The following is a 25,009-nucleotide window of genomic DNA, read 5'->3' as shown; positions in this document are numbered from 1 at the left end:
GTTATAGAGGATTCTCTTTTGGAGCACAAATTTCCATTTCTCTTATTACTGATAAGGAACGTGTTTGCTTACAGAGTAAATCTGAAGGAATGATATCAATTTTAAACACTTTACTTCTCCTGAGCAAACTAACAGCATAACAATAATTATCTGCTATATAATTTCCGTTTAAAGAAACAGACTTAACAAAATCTACATTAGCCAGTTTTCTGGATTTAAAGACCCGTATGTGGTTCCTGTCAAACAACTCTTATGTCAGAATTTGTGCCCTAATATCATTGTTTAATACCGCAGAAGGTATATGACGGTGGACTGTAAATAATTGAGTCTGGACAAGACAACCTGTGGCTGATATTGTGAACGACCTATGCTGTTTGACCAACCGATCCACTCATCAAATAGATATTTTAATGTTGGCTATAACATTTAATGAAAGTGAAACAAACAAGGAAAAGATTTTTTTCCAATAGTAAACTATTTTATTTTAGTTTCTGTAAGCGAGAAAGTGAGTGAATGCTATTTCCCACCACTGACAACATGTCAGCCAAACAATGGCGGCCTTCCACTACCTGTCCCTTCCAGGCAAACCCATGGGAGACAACTGGAGCAATAGAACTGATCCACATCATCAGACTGGTCACCATGGTAACACCCAATCCTCAGCAGTCCACACTGCAGTGGGCAATAGGGCACCAGAATCCCACTGCAGACCACAAAAGGCTCTAGTCCCGTGTGGATTCCGTCTTAGACTAGGTCCCCAGACACCTATGCTGGTCATAAGATGCGACCAAATGGTTCTGGTGGTCAGGGTCAGTGACTTGGTTGATAGCATGTCATCGTACCTCATCAGCACGAGCATTGTTCATAATATCAATCACTGGATTGTGTGATCCAAACAGGAATATCGCTCAGTGCGGCCTTAAACAAGAAATCAACAAACCATCCAGTAGCAGCAACTAATTGTCCAACTACTCCTACTGATCCCTCATCCAACCCGGAGCTTGGCTGACAGCAGTCTAGAGCCAGCTCGTGGATTTGTATCAATACAATGGCAGATCGTGAAGCGGTGCCGCTCCCAAGAGAGTGCCTGAACTCCAATTCAATCCACATCTGAAAACTTGCTTTAACCCAATCAATAGGTTCTACACTATCTGTGATCTTCATTAGCAAATTAGCCATCAACGGCCCAGAGGATGAGGAGCAGACGTGCAAGTAACGCCACAGTCTACACGGGGAGAGATCCGGGCAAACCTATTACAGGCTTAGTGTCCTGTAGCACCATTAAATCACTGAGTTTTATGGATGATTCTTTATGAGGTATCCTGACTGAGGGGTTTTCTTTGCAATGTTGTAACAACTGCTTGGCAATGAGTTAATGAGAAAAAGGTGTTTAACGCTGTAACCAGTGCTACAATCAATACCTCCTTTAAAGTCCATGTTAAATACCTTAAACATTGAAAGCTTAGCACCTGTTTCAGTCACTACATTTAATGATTTATTTGCAAGTGAGAGCCTCAAAGATCCACTTTCAAAGACAAATTCTGCCAAATCTGATCAAAGATATATTCTGAAAAATTGCTTAAAAAACAAGATACCTACCAACTATTTTTCAGCATGTACCAGGGGCTAATGGTCTGTTCTTATTTTGGCCTACCCCTGAATGTACCAGGGTGCTCTGCATGGAAAGCAGCACAACAGCCAAACACCTGCATCTCTTAGGGTGGTGAGTAAGTGAGGGAACTAGGTTTAACACTGCTTCCACCAATATTTCAGTTACATCACAGCAAGTCAGATTAATGTGGGAGGAAAACAGGTCTAAGATGTGTATCACTTGCTAAAGTATGGGTATGGTGCTGACAAACCTAGAAATATAATCAGGGCAAATTGTAGGGTTTGAACCCACAATCATTGGATTCTTGCATTCTTAACGAACCCAACTCTGCACAGTGAAATGTGGAGCCTAAATAAAGGCTGGGGTACACACCCATGTGATGTTTCATCCATCCATCCATCCATCCACCCACCAATCCATCCATCCATCCATCCATCCATCCACCCACCCACCCATCCATCCATCCATCCATCCATCCACTCACCCATCCATCCATCCATCCATCCATCCATGCCTGTTAAACTATGTCAATATGCTACAAGTTACCCAGGTATGTTCCAAAGGCTGTATGGTGGCTTCTGTTTGTATGTGTGCTACATAGAGAATCTTAGTATGTGCCTCTTGACATCAAATATATCAACACTCGTCCATAAAAGTTTAAAACTTCGAGGCTTTGCCAAGGAAGTATAAAATTTCATTGACGAGTGTTGATATCAAGACTTTGAAATGCATTTAGAAGTGATACACATAAGGAAGAGAATTTATGGATGTCAACTTCTTTATGATGAAGAACACACTGTTATGGAGCACTGGTAGATGCTTACTCCTTCATCAGGTGAATGAATGCTATGAGGCAGAGAGCATATATATGTACATATAAGAACAACAAAAGTATTACACGGAGTAAGCATATACTCCAAAACATTGTGTTCCTCATAACAAAGAAGTTGACACCCATAAATTCTCTTCCTTGAGTGTTAATATATTTCATATCAAAAGACATGAGTGTAAGATTCTATTTATCATCCAATATCATCCTTCAAAATTTTTCACTTTGTAAACATTAATAACCACTGCCTTGATTGTAAGAAGTACAGCTAACCAGTTTCAGTGGCAGAGAGATTAATGATGTCATTTGATTGTGATGTCATGGTAACCGAAACTGTCACAATGGTCTGCAAAGGCTTGTGATGAAATTTCATTGTAGCAATATTTACTATGAGATATCGCTTGATCTCATCCAACCCATGTGAAGGCCAGGTTTGGATGATAAATGTGCTTCTCAATGCCAGGCCAGTGCTTCATGGGAACACATCTCCTGCACAGCCATGTGTGAGGGCCCTGGTGCAGGGGAAGCTGAAATGGCTTTGGCGTGAGCCAATCAGGTCAATCAATACAATCAGATATACACCAACCTCTCACGGAAATCCTGTCTAACTTGATCACATCAACTATTGACCGACTATGGCCATCTCAACAACCTCCATCATAGCCGAATAGGCTGCTTGTCAAGAACATACACCATTGGCCAATAACAAAAACTTTAATGAAGGTTGGTGCATCAATGAGATGTGTGCAAACATTGACTCATGTCCACAGTAGGAATACAATTTCCTTGGTCAGAGGAGGAGAAAAGCAAAATTGTGAAAGGAATTCTAAAATTGTAGCCTGTCACTGTCAGTGTCTTGCAGCCAAGACAAAAGAATCACAGAACTAAATTAGAACATACTGAATGCCTCCATTAATTACGTATGACATGCATGCAGACGTTGTCTCATCAAAACCATCTCAGTGAGCAGGTGAATGACCAACATACATTATTCTGTCATATCCATCAGAATGATGACCCAATATGGAGTGGCCCTATGCTGTAATCATCATCTGTGCCCGGTTCAACAAAGTGATTGTAGTGCTAAGTTGATCGTAACACCCATTCTTTAACACTGACTTACGACAGTCGTAGCATCTGATCGCTTTGTCGAACGGGGCCCTGACATAGATTGGAATCAGTCTCTCTGATACATGTGAGAACTGAGCGATTAGGGTATGAAGACCTTTTTTATCACATAGGTCGGAGCAATGAGTTGGTCTTTCCAGGAAACATCCTTCAGGATTAAACTAAGCAGCCACTGGCTACCATCAGGGCAACCTTTCCTGCTTTGACTCAAACCAGGATTTGGAGTTTTTACATTCAAATATGTAATTCTTTTATTGCTAATTTTCCAACAGCCTTCTGTCAGACAGTTTTGTTGTTTAACACTGCACTCAGCAATATCCAAGCTATATGATGGCGGCCTCAAAATAATTATGACTGGGCCAGACAGCCACTTGTTGATATTGTGAGCAGCGACCCACACCATCGGGTTACATTGACAACCAAGTCACCAAGTCCAACCACTCAATTTATTAAGTCATACGATAAGCCAAGGTCGTTGGGGACCAATTCTAAAATCAAATCTCCTCTGGATCTTTGACAGACAGGAATCGATGTGCTATATGAGAACTTACCGGAGTTAGCCTGTTGTTTGTTGATGACTATTCCTTTGTGTTCGCCGCCGGCAACATGGGCAACTTGTGGCGAGGACGGATCGTTGATACGTGTCTTCCTCTCCATCCTGATATGAGTGGCCTTGCCCTTTTTTGTAGGGGTCATCACGATCTCTGGAAAAAAAATTGCAACCATAAATCTAAACTGAAGTCCAAAGCTCAGTACCAACAGAACAAGACAGAAAGACCTTCAGATTAACAGCTGAAAGATACAGCGTGGTCTTGCCAGCCATGCATCAACAAGGTTCAAAATTGACATATACTACTCAAAAGAAGTTAAGGACCACCTGATTCTTTCATATCAATATAGTTAATCTGTCGTGGCATGACACATAAACTATAGTTATATCAAAGAATAGTGAGTGAGTGAGTGAATGATGTTTTACGCCGCTTTTAGCAATATTCCAGCAATATCACGGCGGGGGAAACCAGAAAAATGGGCTTCACACATTGTACCCATGTCGGGAATCGAACCCGGGTCTTTGGCGTGACGAACGAACGCTTTAACCACTAGGCTACCCGACCGCCCCTATCAAAGAATAGGCTCATCCTTAACTTCATTTGTATAGTAAAAGTGTTGGTCTGAAACTTGTACAAATGAGGCAGGACTAGTGGCATTTCCCTGTGGACTACCACTTCTACCAAAGGGAAGATGGCGCCTCAGCCGCAGATCATATTTGTAAACATAGGAAAAGCATTAGTTTCGAACCCTGATCAACATTGTCAAAGGAGAGGTCAACATATATGAAACAGGATGATCAAGGTCACCCTGACCAGCCTATAAACCACAGGCCTATGTTTCATTATGATTATACAACCGGCATGTCGGGGAGTACACATACACGACTCAACAAAGGATGTCACTGTGAATCTAGGACAGCTTTGATAAAACTCGGCCACACTTCAAAATTCCAATTCATCAAACTTCAAAAAAAGATATTCTTGAAACAGGTTTCAGTGTAATTTAAACTACGACACTAGACCTGTCTTTGGTGAATATACATCAATATCTATTCAAGTTATTGCTGAAAACTGAATGAGTGAGTGAACGCAGTTTATGCCATATTTCAGCTATATCACATCAACTCATAAACAATCAACCAGGCATACCATTGACTGAAAGCATGAGTGCTGATCCATCATCAGGGTACAATGACACCCGATCAGCTAAGTCACCGAGTTCCCACTGGCTTTTACAACAAGCATGAGGTGATAGGGACCTATTCTCACTGATTCCTACAGGTGTCTGGCAATGCCCAAATGTTCCTGTAAAGGTGAATGATGTTGCACAATAGCATCAACTCTACACATCCCTCTAAGTGGCAACCATTTTGGTGGCCAAAGCAACTTAATCTTTGATTGGAGACCTAAATTTATCTACTGCTCACCACTTGGCTACTGGCGACGATATTTGTTTAAGAAAAATATTTACGTTCTAAAAACTGATGTTTGTCTCTTAAAATATTCATATTAGGAGCTGCTTTGCTCCCTTACAAAAAAAAATTAAAGGGCTGCTACCTATCTACCAGTGAAGCTAATCATGAGTCAGCAGTTCAAATTCTAACAATCAAGCTCGTATGTTCAACTTGTTTTGTCACATCTTACAAACACAATATCTGTCCATTGTTAGTAAATATCCCAAATTTAGAAAGATAATCTTTCTAATCAGAGATGCCTTCGCAAGACTGCTAAGCCAATCAGATGCATGGCACAGATATTAAAACGCCTGGCTTTTGTCTGGACGCTGAGCCTGGAATAGCTTCTTCAGACTGGCTTACATTGTGAAGCTAATGGGGGTATTTAGGTAGGGTTTGTCAGAGCACTATGTCAGTGGTGAGTTTGAGTCTAAGAGATCACTGGTATTGATCAGACTGTGGAAATAAAGATATCAGAGACGAGGTGGAAGCATGGCCACGTCTAGATGATGTTTGCTCATCGTGAGATAACAAGGTAATGTTACTGGGAGCTGAAGCCCAATCTATATATAGATCTGCAGTTCCACACAGAACACTACATGGACAACCATGAACGTACTGAATCACAGAGTTAAAGCAGCCATCAAGGATCTCAGACAGCATTTCACAAATGTTGTTGGACAACGGTGTCTGAAATAACTGCCTGCCCGCCTGCCCTTGGCTGGTAACATTTCTGTCGGGCTGCAGGAAATTTCTCTCCACCTGCCCAACTGTCTGGCAGATAATTTTAAGACTACTTATTTATTCAGTTTTATTATAACTCCTTGTAGATTCTCAAGTGATTGTTTTGCATTATTTCTACTGAATAAAGACGTGATTTGTCTCTTTTATTTGTTTGCAATTTTTCAATATTTATTATGCATGAATGCAGGCAGGTAACTTTGAAGATGGGCATGCAACATTTATGGGTCACCTGCACCTGCTGGGTTTCATGAATAATATATCCTAAGAGACTCGTGCAAGTCTAACAAACTGCATGCTGGAGAGTTATCAATTTATCAATATTCATCCATTAGGTCAACATCGACGTTCATACAGGATGTTAAATTATCCCAAATATTTTTAGTGCTTGTTGATGTGCAGTCACGTGTGTCCATAGTCCTCTACCCAAAGTAACCTCCTTATAAGACAATCTATAGTCCTACCATTCTATCAACATGTTAAGGGATGTTAGGATGAGGTGTGAAAGCGTTCCACTTCTCAAGACAGCGTTCTAATTGTGAATTCAAACATGTGCAATGAAATAAACCAATCATATTTTAACCCTAAACAAGGCTGCCGTTATTACAACGACAGGACCTAATCCTTCCCTACAACACTATTTTAAGGCCAGGAAAAAAAGGGTTCCATTTCACCCAATATGAACAAACTGAATTTAAATTTGTGCAAGCAAGTGAATCAATACAAGTTGAACTCTTGGTTCAAGTATTCCCTCGCTATAACACAAATAACCAATCCCTGATTACACAAAAACATCTGAGTCAGATTGTTTCATTTTTCAAGACATGTGTGCGAATTGTTCCACCAAATATGCCCCAGCATACAAACAAGGCTGTGAGTACCGTGGGAGGCGTGCGCTATAATGAGGATACAAGGCATACGGCTGTCACAGGACGTGACATTTGTAGCCAAGAGACATTTTACTAGCTGTTACGATGGATACACGGGTCAGTGACTTCATGTCTGGATCGAGGACACATCAAACAGCTTCTCCTTAACACACCTAAGCAATTCATCTCTGCATATTCAATTCACTTGACTCGACATTTAAAAACGCCACTGGCAAGTGCTGTTTACTGTGAAAAACATTACCAATTACCACTGGGGTTCTGTTATATTCATTACGTAACTTAACCATGCTAACATAATTCAATTGATATGAAATTGCATAATCACAAAAATATGTTTTATTGTTAACTGTTGAGATCCTTTCGGCACATTTAAAGTGACCATCGGAACCTCAAATATTTTGCAGATAAATATTGTGTAGGATATTCTTAATAGGATCAAACGGTACATTGTAGTATTGATGTATTGCAATATGACCTTCGGACAAGTATTGATATTTGACAGCAATGACACAGCTATTTATGTCTCCTGTGTTTTGATGAGGTTAATGCTTTTTGTACATAAAGTTATACGCGAGGGAATAATGTTGTTAGAGGCAACTAAATGGATTGGGTGCAGTGTTCGAAATAACCGCCTGCCCGTAGGCCCGTGGATGGTAGATCACGTGTAGCCACGTAGTTTCAAATGTGTACTGGTCCTTTAGCCTGCAGTAAATTTGCATCGACATACTTAACACAATATAAACTGAAGTCCATTCAATGAGGGCCTGAGTGAGTGAGTGAGTATGGTTTTACACCGCTTTTAGCAATATTCCAGCATTACCACGGCAGGGGACACCAGAAATGGGCTTCACACATTGTACCCATGTGGGGAATCGAACCCAGGCCTCCGCTTTAACCACAAGGCCACCCCTACCCCTCTAAATGAGGGCCTTAAGAGTTTATTCAGAGCCTGAAGAGTTTGGTCAGGGCCTGAAGAGTTTGGTCAGGGATTGAAGAGTTTAGTCAGGGCCTGCACCGTGTAAAGTATGTTTCCCCTGATAGCTGCCTGACAGGGTGGTCAGGCTCGATGACATGATTGAAAGCATGTCTTGTCCCCTTATGTCACTTGCGTAGATCGATGCTCGTGATGTCAATCACTGGCTTGTCAGGTCCAGTCGGGTACAGAATATATACTTGATCATTTCATAAGTTGTTGGGAACCGGTGTTGTATATATAATACCAGTATGGATTCCATGCATGCCAAGAGTGGACAGTGGGTGTCAGGTACCCTGGACATCAGTATTTGTCACTGTTGTCGGTCACAGGTTCAATCATGTACGGTTCACTTGTTCTTCTTCGTCAGAAACAACCAATTCATCTTCCAAGAAACATTCAAATTCCATGATTCATGAAACTTGAAAACTATTGTCACTCTCAGAGCTGGACATGTCAGCAAATAATGATCCATTTGAGGTCACGTCACCACGAAAGGAACAGCGTAAGTATGAACCATGCTTCCTAATGTTATAAACAGATCAGTGAAAACTTCAAAAAAAGAAAAGTCTCACGACAAAATAACATGAACAATAAACGCAACTAAGGAAAGTGCATGTTACACACGTTGGTTTCTCACTGAATAGTGAACTCAGTTTGAGATATAAAATGGCCTTTGTCGCATTTACATTGTGGAAAGAAAGAGGAGCATATCTTATTAATCCATTAATCAACATCTTGAACACCATATTTGCATTAACAATGTTACGACCTATCCAATTCTGCCAAGTTGTATACCTATATACCCATGTGACTTGCACTTTAAGCAGGATATGTTCCAGTGTTGGTCATGGCGGCACTACAGTGTCACACCAACTGTCTCAATGTTATGGCTGACCACCAATAAATCACGTATGTGTGTCAAGTCTCCAGGCTCCCTGCTCACTCCACTTTTATGACACATCGTAACAGATTCACCAATGTCCTAGATCATGCAGTTTCTGTTTCACTTCAGGCCTGCTCCAAAAGTCAGGTCGGACAGAGATCATTTGAGATGAGTAATATAGGTTGTAAATGGGGCAGACTAATGGCCACACTATAAATGGACTTGGTAAACTGTGCTGATATGGTTACGTCAACTCGGAGGTCCTATCATGAACATTTTTAGCACTTTTTGCAAGTCATCCATTATCATGACTAGTGAAAAGGCTACAGCTACAGTTCTGATTTTAAAAAAATGTAAAAATTAATTCGAAAATAAAGTTGAGGAAATTAATATTGAAAGTTGCATGATGTATATGAATATTTCTTTATTTGTTTTTTTCATGACAAGGTATATTAATATTTATCCCATAGTTTCAGAATTTCATGATCATATGATAATTAATTTCACGGCCCATACTCTTTGCCATGTCATCAACAAACACAGTTATTGTATTCTATTTATCATGTTTGTTATTATTTCACCCGACAGACAATAATTTTAAGAGATTGCTTTCAAAATAACTTTGTCAAGAAATGTTACATAAATAGACACCAACTGCACTTGTCATTGATGTCAGTAAAGAATGTTTTGTCAGTTCTGAGAAGTTCATCTTCCACAGTCTGCAATGGACATATATGTATCCTCTGAATCAGGAGAAGTCAGGTGAAATGAGGTTTAATGTCACGTTAAACATTATTTCACTTGAAGATCATTATGTGCATGCACACGTGCGGGCATGCATGTCCATCTGCATGTGCTAGTCAGATACATGCTGGTGCTAGCCCACTTAGATACCATGCCACAGTTTAACATGGATACCCCTACAGTATATTGTCCTTGGTTATCCCTCTAATGCAGGCAGTCCGTAAAGATCCATGGTAGAATAGGTCTTCAGCAACCCATGCTTGCCGTTAAGGCGACTATGCTAGCCGTAAGAGACGACTAACAGGATCGGATGGTCAGGCTTGCTGACTTGGTAGATGCATGTCATCGATCACAATTGCATGGATTGATGCTCATGTCAATCACTGGATTGTCTGGTCCAGACTTGATAACTAACAGACCGCTGTCATATAGCTGGAATATTGTTGAGTGTGGCGTTTAACAACAAACAAACTCTAATGCAGTCAGCCAGACAGGATAACAACAAGTATATCTTTTAACATCCTTCGGTATTACGTGGCTTGGGATCGATCCACAGACCTTTCACTCACCGCAGACACTCTATCTACTAGACCTCAGAGCCAGTCTGAATAAAAGTCTCCGAACTGCACAGTCCACACTCACTGATGTGCAGACTGCTGTGACGTAGCTGGGACTTTGTTGACTGGCTAAACAACATCAGCTCACGTCTAACCTGATGTATTGACACTCCTCATCTGGCACACTTGTGTTTGTGGAAGCAGCAAGAGTTGAACGATTTACATAGTGTCGAGGCTGTGTGTAATTATGCCTTGCTCGGTGCATGTTTGTTTGTTGTTTAATGCTGCACTGAGCTATTCCAGCTATATGACGGTGGTCTGTAAATAATCGGGTCTGGATCAGACAATCAAGTGATTGACATCATGAGCGTCGATCGACGCAATTGAGTGAGTATGGTTTTACGCCACTTTCAGCAATTTTCCATCAACACCATGACGGGGACACCAGAAATGAGCTTTTAACATTGTACCTAAGTCAGGAATCAAAACTGGGTCTCAGGCATGACGAGTGAACGCTTTAACCATAAGGCTACCCAACCGCGCCCCCCCCACTCCACGCCCACCCCACCCACCCCCACACACACATTTGGGATACAATGACATGCATCAACCAAGCCAGTGAGCCTGACAACCCAATCCTGTTGGTTGCCTCTTACGACAAGCATAGTCACATCTCCCGGCAAGCATGGGTTGCTGAAGACCGATTTTCTACCCAGATCTTCACGGGTAGCTTGGTGCATTATTCAGAGTAACCAATACATCTTGCATGAGTTACTGATCGCATGCTGCCTGTACTATTCCTGAGGTGAACTGTAGGACAGTGCTGTGACAGTGAGTCTTAAAGTCATCAAATCACGGGACCAGTCTCACTATGCTTGATGAACAACTTCACTTCAGTTATATTGGTATAATGTGTGTGTGTGTGTAAGTTGGGTAGCCGTATTAACATTATTCCAGTTATGTGCTGACAAACCTAGAAACATAATCGTGGCGAACCATGATTCGAACCCCAAATCATAGGTTTCTGGCGTGCCCAAGGCACAGTGAATTGCGGCACCTTAAGACGACTGGGCCACCCGTGCCCTCCAGTATAATGTGTAAGGAGAGTTCGAAGTCAAACATTACTTTTCCTGTGACCAATTGACTTGCCTTTGCATGTGTTTGTGACTGGTGTCACCTGTGGGGCAGGATACACTTTTCATCTTGTTTCATCACTATTTGACTGATTCATAAACACATTTTTAGATAGAGATTTAAGCAGACATTTCCAATGGTTATTTCATTTAACACTGTCATATTATACTTCACACAAATTTGTAATGTCACAGAACAAAGTTGCGTATTAGCTAGCTGACACGATGATTCCTGAGAAGCCACATTTGAATTTTGAGTCAATGACAGGTCAGATATTACAAATTTTCCACCTTGGAGGCAGTTTGATAATTTAGGTTCCTTTTTAAGCATGTAGGTCAGCTGGTGCTAAAGGGAGACACTAGCTGCCAAGGTTTACCTGGGCACACATACCACTCCTTACTATCACTATATTACAGTTATATCACAGCATGTCACTTGATGTGGAAGACACCCAAAGTGAGGCCAATACCAGCTATGAGGCATCTACCATTCTAGCAGAACCCCAAAACATTGGTGCGTGTAGACCTGAACAAGTCTCTAAGGCAAAGGGGCGGTCGGGTAGCCTAGTGGTTAAAGCGTTCGCTCGTCACGCCGAAGACCCGGGTTCGATTCCCGACATGGGTACAATGTGTGAAGCCCATTTCTGGTGTCCCCCGCCATGATATTGCTGGAATATTGCTAAAAGCGGCGTAAAACCAAACTCACTCACTCACTCACTCACTCACAGGCAAAGATTATTAGTCTAAATAATAATCTCTAGATGGTAGAAATATCAAGTACAAGCTGCCACTACAAAAATCTGGAATCCTTGTCCGCTTATCTAGACTTGTCTATTATAAGTAATGTATGGATAGAATTACTATACATCCAGGGTTTATCATTCAGTACAGACTTTGAGCAAGGCTAGGTGTTGACAAACCAAATATCAGGGATTCAGACTAATGATCATATTATCCTGTAATGCTTATGGGAAGCAACTCCATACAGCAAATCCTGACACCATAGAGCTGTGGGATTAGTGAAGTAGATCAAGATATGCTTACATTAGTGCAGACATGGCTTGAAGCCATTTCTAGCAATATTCCAACAATATCAAGGTGGGGGACACCAGAAATGAGCTTCATACATTGTATCCATGCGGGGAATGGAACCCCTGTCTTTGTTGTGACGAGTGAACGCTTTAAACAAAAGGCTACCCAACCGCCCCGATAGTGAGGGACTAAAATAGTCTTACAGGGCTGTCCATAAACCAACACTTAGTCCATGAAACCATTTCTGTAAAATAACTGTAATTTATATTTTTCAATAGAACTTTAGAATCCTCCTCTGTTGTTTTCATATGTGGAAACAAGACTTGGTTCAGTTTGAGCTAGACTTGCCTTGCATTTTGTAACAAATGATTAAAAAAAGAAACATTCCATAGTCATGGCACAGGATTGGCTATTTGTTGAGAAAGAAGACATATTGAGTTAGAAATTCCAAGTCACAGAACAGATACTGCAAATATTCCTTTACCATATAAATAAGGGTATCAATGATTCCATACCAAAAGGTTCCACTCTAACACTGTTCCACAACACATTGAAAATTCTCATAGAGTAAATATCATAATCCTACCTTCTTCTTCGGACGCCATTGTGACAACCTGCTGCTTCTGGTTCTGTGGGTAAATCTGTAAGAAAATGTCAGAATATGGTCAGCCACAAACAGCAACAACAAGTTTGGATTGAAACAAGGAAATACACACATACATCATCCTGTTCTACATGATGTGGAATTCCTGCAGATTTACATTGCTCTGTAGAACCCTGCTTTCTGTTTTATTTGATGTTCGCACAGTGGTCACTGTGGTACCCCTAGACTTGAACAAGTCTCTCAGGCAATAATTATTACATTAAATCATAATTTCTAGATTATATAAATGACAAGAACAAGTTGTCCCTGTAAGAGACTGGTGTCCTTACTGTCTGCTTATCTAGACTTGCCTATCATAAAGATAGAATTACTTTACACCCATGGACTTATCATTGAGTACAGCCTTAGATGCCTGAGATCCCCAAATCACACCATCTTCCCTACCAAACAAGACATCACTTAACAATTGTTACATAGGCGGGACCGATTTGTTTTCTTGTCTTAAAACATTTCCATCACAACTTGTTGACAAGAAGCAAGACGTTTAACTGAAATAAATATAAACATGATAGAAAGATATAAGATTTTGGTTGACTTGCCTGTAAAACAGAACACTTATGTGTGGCATATGACTGGATTACACAAATATGGTACCCCTTGAAATTAACTTCTGGATTGTTACAACTATCAAATTATTACAACATTCCGTATTTTCCTGGAACAATGTACCACCAAAGAACAATTAACAGAGAAATATTTCCTCATATGAACCATTTCCTCATATGTTAACACTGTCCCCATTCACAGGAAGCATCACAGTGCCAGTGAAGGAAGCATCACAGTGCCAGTGAAGGTAGCACCAGTGCAAAGGTCGCACTATCAGACCACAGTCAAAATGCTCAGATCCTTTCTTCTGGAGTTTCAGTTCCAGCACAACCATTACAGAGAGGGGCGGTGTTGTAGGTCATTACGTCAGAGAGGGACTGTGTTGTTGGTCATTACGTCAGAGAGGGACTGTGTTGTAGGTCATTACGTCAAGGGACGGTGTTGTAGGTCATTACGTCAGAGAGGGGCTGTGTTGTAGGTCATTACGTCAGAGAGGGGCTGTGTTGTAGGTCATTACAACAGAGAGGGGCTGTGTTGTAGGTCATTACGTCAAGGGACGGTGTTGTAGGTCATTACGTCAGAGAGGGGCTGTGTTGTGGTCATTACAACAGAGAGGGGCTGTGTTGTAGGTCATTACATCTAAGAGGGACTGTGTTGTAGGTCATTACAACAGAGAGGGACTGTGTTGTAGGTCATTATGTCAGAGAGGGACTGTGTTGTAGGTCATTATGTCAGAGAGGGACTGTGTTGTAGGTCATTACAACAGAGAGGGATGGTGTTGTAGGTCATTACATCAGAGAGGGACTGTGTTGTAGGTCATTACATCAGAGAGGGACTGTGTTGTAGGTCATTACATCAGAGAGGGACTGTGTTGTAGGTCATTACAACAGAGAGGGACTGTGTTGTAGGTCATTACGTCAGAGAGGGACTGTGTTGTAGGTCATTACATCAGAGAGGGACTGTGTTGTAGGTCATTACGTCAGAGAGGGACTGTGTTGTAGGTCATTACGTCAGAGAGGGACTGTGTTGTAGGTCATTACGTCAGAGAGGGACTGTGTTGTAGGTCATTACGTCAGAGAGGGACTGTGTTGTAGGTCATTACAACAGAGAGGGACTGTGTTGTAGGTCATTACAACAGAGAGGGACTGTGTTGTAGGTCATTACATCTAAGAGGGACTGTGTTGTAGGTCACTACGACAGAGAAGGACTGTACGTGTTGTAGGTCATTACAACAGAGAGGGACTGTGTTGTAGGTCATTACATCTAAGAGTGACTGTGTTGTAGGTCATGTCAGAGGTACCGTGTCATTAGTTGGCACATCCTAAGCCACCATTTCCTCGTGTTCAGCCATGCTTACAGGTGGTGCTATGCAATTTCTGCCATTACGGGAGGCAATTCTATTGGTTCATGTTCTATTAAGAGCACATCACGATCTACCAAACAGACAATTTAGTATTGTATGTACCTAAATATCGATGACATCATAGATATCAGTGAATCATTGCAGCAGGTTTACCATGGTTACATTAAGAACACTCGTTTTTTCTACTTCATAATTATTTGAAAACTATCATGAAACATAAACCACAAATAATTCACAATCATACGGCATTTCAAACTTAGCATGCAATTCGTCCACATGTTGTGCATAAATAATGTTATAAAATGTTTACAAGATTTCAAGATTTAGCATACAAACTATTTTGTGAATATTAACATCATATTAACATACATGGTCACCCTAAGATCTTGTAATCTGTGAAATTTGTTGTGTGAGAACTGTTTGTTTAATCCAGTGATTGATGTCATGAGCATCAATCCATTCATTTGCGATACGATGACATGCATCAACCAAGTCAGCGAGCCTGGCCACCCGATCCCGTTAGTCGCCCCTTACAACAAGCATAGTCGCCTTTTACTGCAAGCATGGGTTGCTGAAGACCTATTCTACCCTGCACGGGTCGTGTGAACTTGGCAAGACTTCATCATGGGAGACACATCAAGGCTGGGTATTAAATGACCATAATAACCCACACATTTGAAGGATGATGAGATATTCCACATACTCCACATCGTGTGCTAAGGCTGGGACGGATAACTCGGGTACTCGGGTAGGTCCAGAGTAGGACCCGGGTACCCACAGAACTACCCGGACCTGTGGTTAGTCAAGTAATATATTGTTTAATGACAAAAACACACTATAGCTCAGTGGTTACACTACAAGTTGCTTATGTTCGCATTTCTTTCTGTCGACGCACACCTTCCTTTTGACTTGTACATGTCTGAGTAAAGATAAAACGTCAGTCAATTTCAGAGTACATATGATCTGATTGTTTGATACATGCATCTAAACAGTTTTTGTCAGGGCTGTGGTAAAATTATTCCCAGTCAGACATTTCGTTCCCAACTCTTGAGACCTACAGTGGGTACACAGGTAGGGTCTGGTCATAGGGGGTAGGGTACCCGGGTAGTAAATTTGGACTCGTCCCAGCCCTATCTTGTGCATATTTACTTGCAGCTCAAACAATTCCGTATGAGCCTGTGGTTTTTATACCATTTATCAATATTACCATAATAGTTCTGATAAACAAAGTGACAATGGAAGCACAAAGTTTATGGCATCAAGTGAACTTGGTAAATAAATCATGATATTTAGAGCCAGAGGCCTCATTAACTATGAGGTTCCCCATGGGCGGCTGCCAATTTCCACTGCTGAGCAGTTTAACATAAATGCTCTGAATTACACGAGTCTCCCTGGTTTTAGAATACCAAGCCACAAAAAGCCATAAAAGATCTCTACATTCTAATATCTGGGACATGATTTCATTTAACTATGCCTTATTACTTCAGATGTTGTGAATTATCGCAGATTATTTCATCCCCAAAGAGTCTAAATTATTGACGTGAATAAAACACTTTGTTACAAATTGATTTTGTTGGTACCTTCAGCAACCACGGTTATATACCAAATTTTATGTACAGATCTTCGGATCATAGGTTTTTGGACATCAAACATTTTCAGACGGCCATGTTCATCGCAATTACTTGCGCTACAACTATGAGTGTGGTGTCACACAGACTATGTAAATACTCAGATGATGGCTTGTTTTAAGATAAAGTTGACTTCTACAAGTGAGTTAGGCAGGGACTCAAAGTATATACTGGATAATTCTTTTGTGTGCTCGTTTGTTGTTTAACACCGCACTCAGCATTATTCCAGCTATATGACAGCAGCCTGTAAATAATTGGGGGCGGTCAGGTAGCCTAGTGGTTAAAGCGTTCGCTCGTCACGCCGAAGACCCGGGTTTGATTCCCGACATGGGTACAATGTGTGAAGCCAATTTCTGGTGTCCCCCGCCGTGATATTGCTGGAATATTGCTAAAAGCGGCGTAAAACCATACTCACTCACTCACTCACTGTAAATAATTGTTTCTGATCGATATTTTATCAGGGTACGAGGACATGCTATCAACCAAATCACCAAGTCTCACTCACATTCAAGTGGTGAGCCAATCCTTTAACAACTCGACTACTGTTCCCCTCCCACACACATGTAGAGCAAGCATGAGGATATGATCCATGTAAGCAGGTTAAGGACAAGGATATTGTTGTAAATTCCACAAAAACGCCTGAAAGGAAATTAAGCTTGTGGTTCTCTTCACATGGATTAAAAGACATTAACATGCATCTGTGGTGTTTCTAGGTACACCCAGCTCTGTCGTGTATCTGATGACTTTGTCAAAAAGAAATCTCTGTTAGGGCGAGCACAGGAACAATGGGGTCGATAATGTAATTTGGACCAAAGTAAATTATCGGACGTCACACAACAGTATTTGCTTTTACAGAGTTGGTTGGTTTGTTGTTTTATGCTGCACTCCGCAATATTCTAGCTATAAGCGGGTTTGTAAATAATCGAGTCTGGACCAGACAATCCAGTGATTAGTATCATGAGCATCAATCCATGCAATTGGGATCGATGACATGCTTCAACCAAGTTAGCACCCGATCCCTTTAGTCGCCTCTTACGACAAGCAAAGTCGCCTTTTACAGCAAGCATGGGTTGCTGAAGACCTATTCTACCCCCGGATCTTCACAGGTTCTTTTACAGAGATACTATCAGTTTCTCACATGACCACAACTATTCTTCATACTTCTATTGAGGGCCTCAAACACATAAACTTCCCTTTTCTACTGAGTAGGCTTACTGTCCATTTAACAAAGCATATGCTATGAGTGAGTGAGTTTGAACAGCATTCCAGTTATATATTATGTCGTGCCAGTTTGATGTGGGAGGAAAGCCCAAGGTGATGCAGGCCCTAGACGTTTACCACTTTGGAAAAACCCACGGATATGGTGCTGACGAACCAAAAAAACAATTGGGACAAACCAGGACTCAAACGGTCATAGGCTTCTGGGGTGCCCAAGGGACACAACTCCCCACAGTGAAGTGCAGCACCTCAGACAACCAGGCCATCTAGGACCCCAATATGCCAAGGACACATTCATGCTAGGATTCCTCAGGAATGGATCAATCCAGTATGCTAAGAAAATTTGTCACGCTAATATTGGGGACTCCCACTAAGCATAATGAATAGATTGTAGACGTAAATAGTCATTCATGTACACAGATCCAGGATACTGTGACACACCATGCCTGCACAAAGGGAGGACGGGTCTGCACTTCGTCAGCTCTTGTGTACTGACCTGTGTCATCACCAGACTAGTCATTGCATATTAATGAATGTTAGTCTACCTGATGTTTACCAAGTTCAATAATAGAACAGCAGTTTATCTACAACTCTGAAACAAAATGGCAGGCAAATCAGGAAAAATCCTTATTTTGTTCCAAACTAGTATTTTTTAAAAGCTCTTATCCCTCAACTCAGAGGTATTTTAACACTTCATTCCATACAATGTAAAACTAATCATTAAAGCCTCTTCCTCTATGCTATACCGGTCTTGATATCGGTGATCTACAAGTCATCTCTATCGGGTCATAACATAATCATTAATTAGACCTAGAAGCATGAATGGGAAATGCTTATTTCAAATTTTAATTTTTTTTACTGACATTTGTCGCAGACGTGGGACCGAATATCGGCCTCAGGTCCAGATAAATCCTTGTAGAATAAACCTTTGAAAAGCAAATGCAACAAGCATGAAATACTCACATCCCCCGCCAATATGACATGTCCGGTTGTGTGCAATGCATTAGCTCCTGTGAACTATGTTCACTGGGCCTTTTTGTAAATGGCGTAATTGCAGCACTAAAAAAAGTTATCACTGGTGTTGTTTTGCCATCTGCAGTTTATGATAGAATATATTACTGTATTTGTAATGAGTAAGGATGAGATATATGGACGAACAACTTCTTTATTACAATTTGGAGCGATGGTTTCGGTTAACACCGTTATCAAGCAAGTGAAGTACAGAGTATGGTTGACAAGAATATATACAGGATAGGAGGCAGTGTTTAAGCAGTTGAGTAGGTTTAAGATCAGTTACACTGTTGTATTTGTAATGAGTTGTGTTCCTGCATGAAGTTAGTCAGTGAACGCAACAACCGTGTCCATGACACTTTTGGAGGAACATACACTCAAGCAATGCAGAACTTACTAACAAGAAAGGAAATGTATTCAATACTGCGAGATGACATTCCAAGTTTGGTGAAGAAATATGGTACAGTTTTCAAGATCTGCTCCGGAAACAAGGACTACCGCCATTTTTAGTTTAAATCAAAGTCGTTGCCAGGGAAACTCGAAAACCTTTTTTCTTAAATACCCCAAACTATCAAAAGGCACCAGTTCACCACTAGACCTATCTATTTGCCAAGTTTAGTGAAGAAATATGGTATGGTTTTCAAGATCAGCTCCAGAAACGAGGACTACAACCATTTTCAGTCTAAATCAAAGTTGTTGCCATGGAAACTCGAAAAGATTTTTTTTTTAAATTCCAAACTATCAAAAGGCAGCAGTTCACCACTAGACCTATCTATGTGCCAAGTTTGGTGAAGAAATATGGTACAATTTCCAAGATCAGCTGCGGAAACGAAATGTGGCTGATAGACAGAGTGATGGAAGGACGGCACCCATTCCTATATCCCCCTTCCACTTCGTGGCGGGGGATAATAATGGGTTTGACTCACAAGATGGTGTCGTTTTGAAACACATACCACTGTTTTGCTAATTTCATTACATCAAACAACTAAAAAAAAAACTGAATTAAAAAAGACAAAATCTTTCCCAATTCTCAACAGCTAAGGGGATTCTCATGGAACGTAACCTCTTTATCTAAATCCTAACACAAAAATAAATGAGGAATAAATGAACATGTATTTAAATGTCAAAACATCAAAGAATTAAAAAAAATGAGTGAATACTGATTTACGCTTCATCAGCTAAAATGAATATGAACGACCAAACAGATCAATTGCCATGCAAGTTAGCTTACAAGTGCTTGTGGAGCCTCAAGTACAGTTCCAGTCAACATCATCGCTGGTATTTCTGAGGAGGGTGTTTTAATGTCAGGACCACTCGTCTCCCCTGGCCTATCACAGGAAGCAGTAATGACCCTTGGGTCAGAAACAGGAAGCAGAGGTGGGGGATGGGACCAGTCCAACATGACAACATGGTCGTCATCACCACTGTACACTGACATAGCCTACATCAGTAGAATGAGGATGTGGTCAAGCCTATCTCAAAATAATCGCCTGATTGTTTCACTTCCTACTTAGTTCTATAATAACAGTCATGCCTCCCACTATCAATTGTGCATGCCAAGCCTTATCAAAGTTCAACGGAAGATCATTCTCATAATAACTGACGTCAGTTGTTTATCAAAATGTTATCGCAGTCCTCCTAATATTGTATTATGAAAATGGGTTACCGTATTCGACGTAATAAGCGCCCCGTCCTAATAAGCGCCCACGGCGATATTTGCTAATATATTGGCTAGTGAACAATCCCAATTAACATCCCTTCCAATTGATCATTGTACACAAGACTTATTTATTCGTGTATAATACGCACTCGTGTGTTATGTGCACACTTAATTATAGGCAATTAAATTCTGGAAAATATATCTGTCGTGTATAATACGCACACACTTTTCTTCTGTATAATTTCAGGCTGTCAGCATAAACCACGAAATTTACGATCTTTTCAACTCTCTTTTCTTTTCTCACCAAACTTATATTCTAATAAGAGCCTCCTATTTCTAATTTTGAGAGCGCCCTGGGCGCTTATTACGTCGAATACGGTATTTCTTTAAATGTCATATCTATGATATGGTTGAAATTCTCTATGGGAATATATATACACCTACAACAGGGAATACAGTTCTCCCCGTGATGTCTACCATTTGTTTTCCATGACTGGAATAACAGTGTCCATCTCCCCATCACAATGTGGTGGACCTCCCACATGCTAGATAATAGTATTCAAACTGCCAAATGATCCTACTAACTTGTACTACATGTATATACATTAGGGTTCTAAATTCCTTGTACTAGAGTGGCAATGGGATACATCTAAAATTATAATGGGATTGTGAAAATAGGTTCCCGGTGCCTAAGGGAACACTTAGCAATCATGCTGTATCTGTTGTATACAGCATCCTAAAAACACTTTCACACACGTGAGTGAGTGAGGTTTAATGCCGCTCTGAACAGTATTCCAGTTAAATCACAGCGTGCCAGCTTAATAATGTTGGAGGAAAGCACGAGGTGATGCAGGTCTCAGACATTTACCACTTAGGTGAAACCCAGGAGCACGGGTATGGTGCTGACAAACCTATAAACATAATTGGGGTGAACCGTGATTCCAATTAATGGTGAAACAACATTCAGAGAGTTCATAGATAGTTCAAAAGAACTCATTTTCTGACATGCCAACACTCCAAAGAGCACACACACCAAAGCATCTTTTCGAGTGCTCTGTGGCCCTCCCTCCATTCAGCTGATGCAGTAAATGTTGATGGACACCATATTCAGCAATACTTCAGCAATACCATGGCAACCAGTAAATAATCTGGGCCATGCCATCCACTGGTTGACAGAGACAATCAACAGCGACAGGGCACAACAGAACTTCCTAGGAACACACTATGCCCCCAATCTCACCTCTAGGCTCCCGAGTAGCATGGGATACTGAGGTCTATGCTGCCGAAACACTCCACAGTGCTCATCTACTCAGTGCACATGGTGTACATGTTACTATTTTCTCAGGGTATGTGCAATAGTTCTCAAGCAATTGTCAAACTTAAATTGAAAGTTAAGCCAATATGGTTGGATGTGATTTGTTTGTTTGTTTGTTGTTTCACACCACACTTTGCAATATTCCAGCTATATGACTGCGGTCTGTAAGTAATTGAGTCTGGACCAGACAATCCAGTGATTGATATCATGAGCATAGATCAAGAAATTGGGATCAATGACATGCATCAACCAAGTCAGCGAGTCTGACCACCGGATCTGAAACCATTCCCATTGTTTGTTTGTTTTTTGTTATCAAGGCAAGTATATATATTCTTTTGTGTGCTTGTTTGTTGTTTAATGCCGAACTCAGCAATATTCCAGCTGTAGGACGGCGGTCTGGAAATAATTGAGTCTGGACCAGACAATCCAGTGATTGACATCATGAGCATCGATCCACACAATTGGGATACAATGACATGCATAGTTGTCTTTTACGGCAAGCTAGGTTGCTGAAGACCTATTGGACCCCAGATCTTCAAGGGGCTCATTCCAAATTACTTATTGTCAATGTACTCAGTGTATCATGTCTCTGTTCTTTTGTTATAACTGCCCCAGACCCATTTACCATTATAGATTCATATCTAGGTGCCACTATTGCAATCTCTAAACTTAGAAATCCCCCTCAGGAAAAGGTGATGGATATGGTTATTTTCTGTATAGATACACTTACTAAAAATAACTTACAACTCGTTTAATAATGACAGTCTGGCATTTATGTCATTCAAAAACGCAAATGTGTTGTAGTTAGTTCACTACTAAGACAACATATTTCAGAGCAGACTGACTTTCATATGAATAAATATATATGACATAGCTATTTTTATTTTTCTCTTTCGACCGACCTTGTGTGGAAATACAGGAACAAATCCATAAAATATAAAATTAAAAAAGAGTGGCCTCAACAGCCACATGTGTCTGCAGCTAGCGTTTCCTTTTTAATTGCTCTGAAATATGTTTTGTCAAGAAGTTTCCATGTGATTTGATGTCAAAGTATGTATCACGTTATATATACCGTATCGTATCGTGACCAGTGTATCATGACCTTGCTGTATTGTGACCCATGTATCGTGACTTTGCTGTATCGTTTCACCCCAAGCAGCAAATGGGTCCAGAATATTTATCATACCAGAATGGAGACATAATACACTGGGTAATCAAGGATGCCATTGATGATAATCTTTAACACTGAAAATGTCAAGCATGCATTCCTCTTGTTACTTTGTTAATACAGAGACCATATACCAAGGTTAATGCTTTCCCTGATACATATTATAAAGTGACAAATTGAACCGCAACTGTGCTGGTGTTTGTTCTGGCATGACTGGATACAATCATTTGCTTGGTATTTATGAGCAACCTACCCATCATCCAAAACACTATTTAAAACAAGCCTGTAGTGTGAACTGTCCCTTTAACAACAAGTAACTGTATGTATTGTTAGGGTCGTAATATGTAACATTACACCTGTAGGTCCCAAGTTAAGACCTGGACTAATCCACTAGACAAACAAATGACTCGGTGGTTTTCAGTGCAAGGTGGGCATGTGAAAACACTATTTGTTATGTTCAGATAGTCTCCTGACTGGGGAAAAAGTCAAAGAAATAGACACCAAAATTAAATATTATAAACATTTCATGTCATAATATCTAATATCCACATATTGTGTTAGTGTTTCAATATGTCAGTCTCATACATGCATCTCCAAAATGACATTTCCGGGACCAAAATATTAAAATAGTGATTGGTCAGCAAGATAAAAACTAATAGTTGTTCAACGAATCATAAGTAATTGGTTCTGTACCACCAGCTTTTTAGGTAATCTAATATGAACTGTATTCAGTAACACTTGCAACCTATCTTAATAATACAATGTATTTACATCAGTAGTTCAGCACATAACATTAGAAACCAGACAACTATCAATTCAACTTTACAATGCTGCCCATAAAAAGTAATATGATTTGTATTCCCATCAAAGTAACAACACAAGAAATGTATACTTTCAAAATTACAAATTAAATTCCTATACAATAAAGATACGATACAACATATATCTAAAAGAACGAGTTATCTTTTCCAGTGGTATCATTGAGTGTATATAGTGGTATAAGGCTATTTCATGTTTTGTATGCTTAGGATTTCATGAGAAGGATGATATTCACAGACAATCTCCATGACACATTATTGGAATGTTTCAGTATTCGCAGGTCTAGTGCACTCGGCCGACAGGGAGCAGCTTGCATACTACATTTCTAGGAAACGATAAAAGCTTATCTGTTCACACATATATCACCACTGGGTTTTTTTGCGGAAACAATTTGATAGCATTCAACTCGACGACAAATCTCTTAGGCACTAATTTCAGGTTAAAGAGTCAAAATTAAGGTCCTGTAATTTCGGCACAGGTGGATATAAAAGCACGTCGACACAATCATCTGTTGATCTCAACATCTGAATGCGAAGGTATAACTTGAAGTTCAAACCTGTTACCTGTTTCGATTCAATATTCCAGTAGATCCAAACTGATCAGTGCAAAAATGAGGTGTACCTGTAAGCGTCTGTGAGCCGGGACCAGTGCAGACTTTTTGAACAATTACAATGTCCGCGGTGACTCAAATCGAAACTATTCCACTCCGCGCCCACAGGTGACTCTAGTCATCAAAACTCAGCCGCCATTAACGGTAGCGTAGGCATGCGTACACCCAACGCGGAAGCAGGTGCCCGTCACGTGACCTCTGTAGCCGCTGTAGCTCTTCACGCGGTCCGTTTAAAAACAAGGTGAGGTGAAATGGGGTTTAACGTCGCGTCTAAAATTATTCCACTTATATAGCGACGCGCATGCACGTGTGTGTCTGCTGCTTGTACTAGTCCGGACTAATGCCGATCTTATTATCCTAGCTCACTGAGATACCATGCCGCAGTTTAACATGAATACTCAACTCTAAGACAGCATCGAGCCGACTAGCCCTTGTTTTATCCCCTGCCGAGCGCCAGGCAAGGTAACAAGTGCCATG

The 25,009-nt window shown here is 40.7% G+C and overlaps 1 protein-coding gene across 4 annotated transcripts in view; it reads right to left on the bottom strand.

Annotated features, from left to right (window-relative positions):
- Nucleotides 1-24,677, bottom strand: part of LOC139464014 (uncharacterized) — a 46,306-nt gene extending 21,629 nt beyond the window's left edge. For 3 of the 4 annotated variants that reach the window (XM_071245526.1, XM_071245527.1, XM_071245528.1), the window contains exons 1-3: nt 20,192-20,261; nt 13,117-13,171; nt 4,121-4,273 (exon numbers count right to left, since the gene is read on the bottom strand). In XM_071245526.1, coding sequence (XP_071101627.1) covers nt 4,121-4,273; nt 13,117-13,171; nt 20,192-20,233 — 250 coding nt within the window. In that variant the 5' untranslated portion in view covers nt 20,234-20,261. Of the gene's footprint in view, nt 1-4,120; nt 4,274-13,116; nt 13,172-20,191; nt 20,262-24,485 lie in introns of those variants that run through there. The other variant, XM_071245529.1, reaches the window with a different exon arrangement.
- Nucleotides 24,678-25,009: the final 332 nt, after the last annotated feature.

Source organism: Haliotis cracherodii, unplaced genomic scaffold (assembly GCF_022045235.1).
Source record: "Haliotis cracherodii isolate W230 unplaced genomic scaffold, xgHalCrac1.p SCAF_16, whole genome shotgun sequence".
NCBI lineage: Eukaryota > Metazoa > Mollusca > Gastropoda > Lepetellida > Haliotidae > Haliotis > Haliotis cracherodii.
Note: the sequence above shows the minus strand (reverse complement) of the source record. Positions and strands in the feature narration are given on the sequence as shown.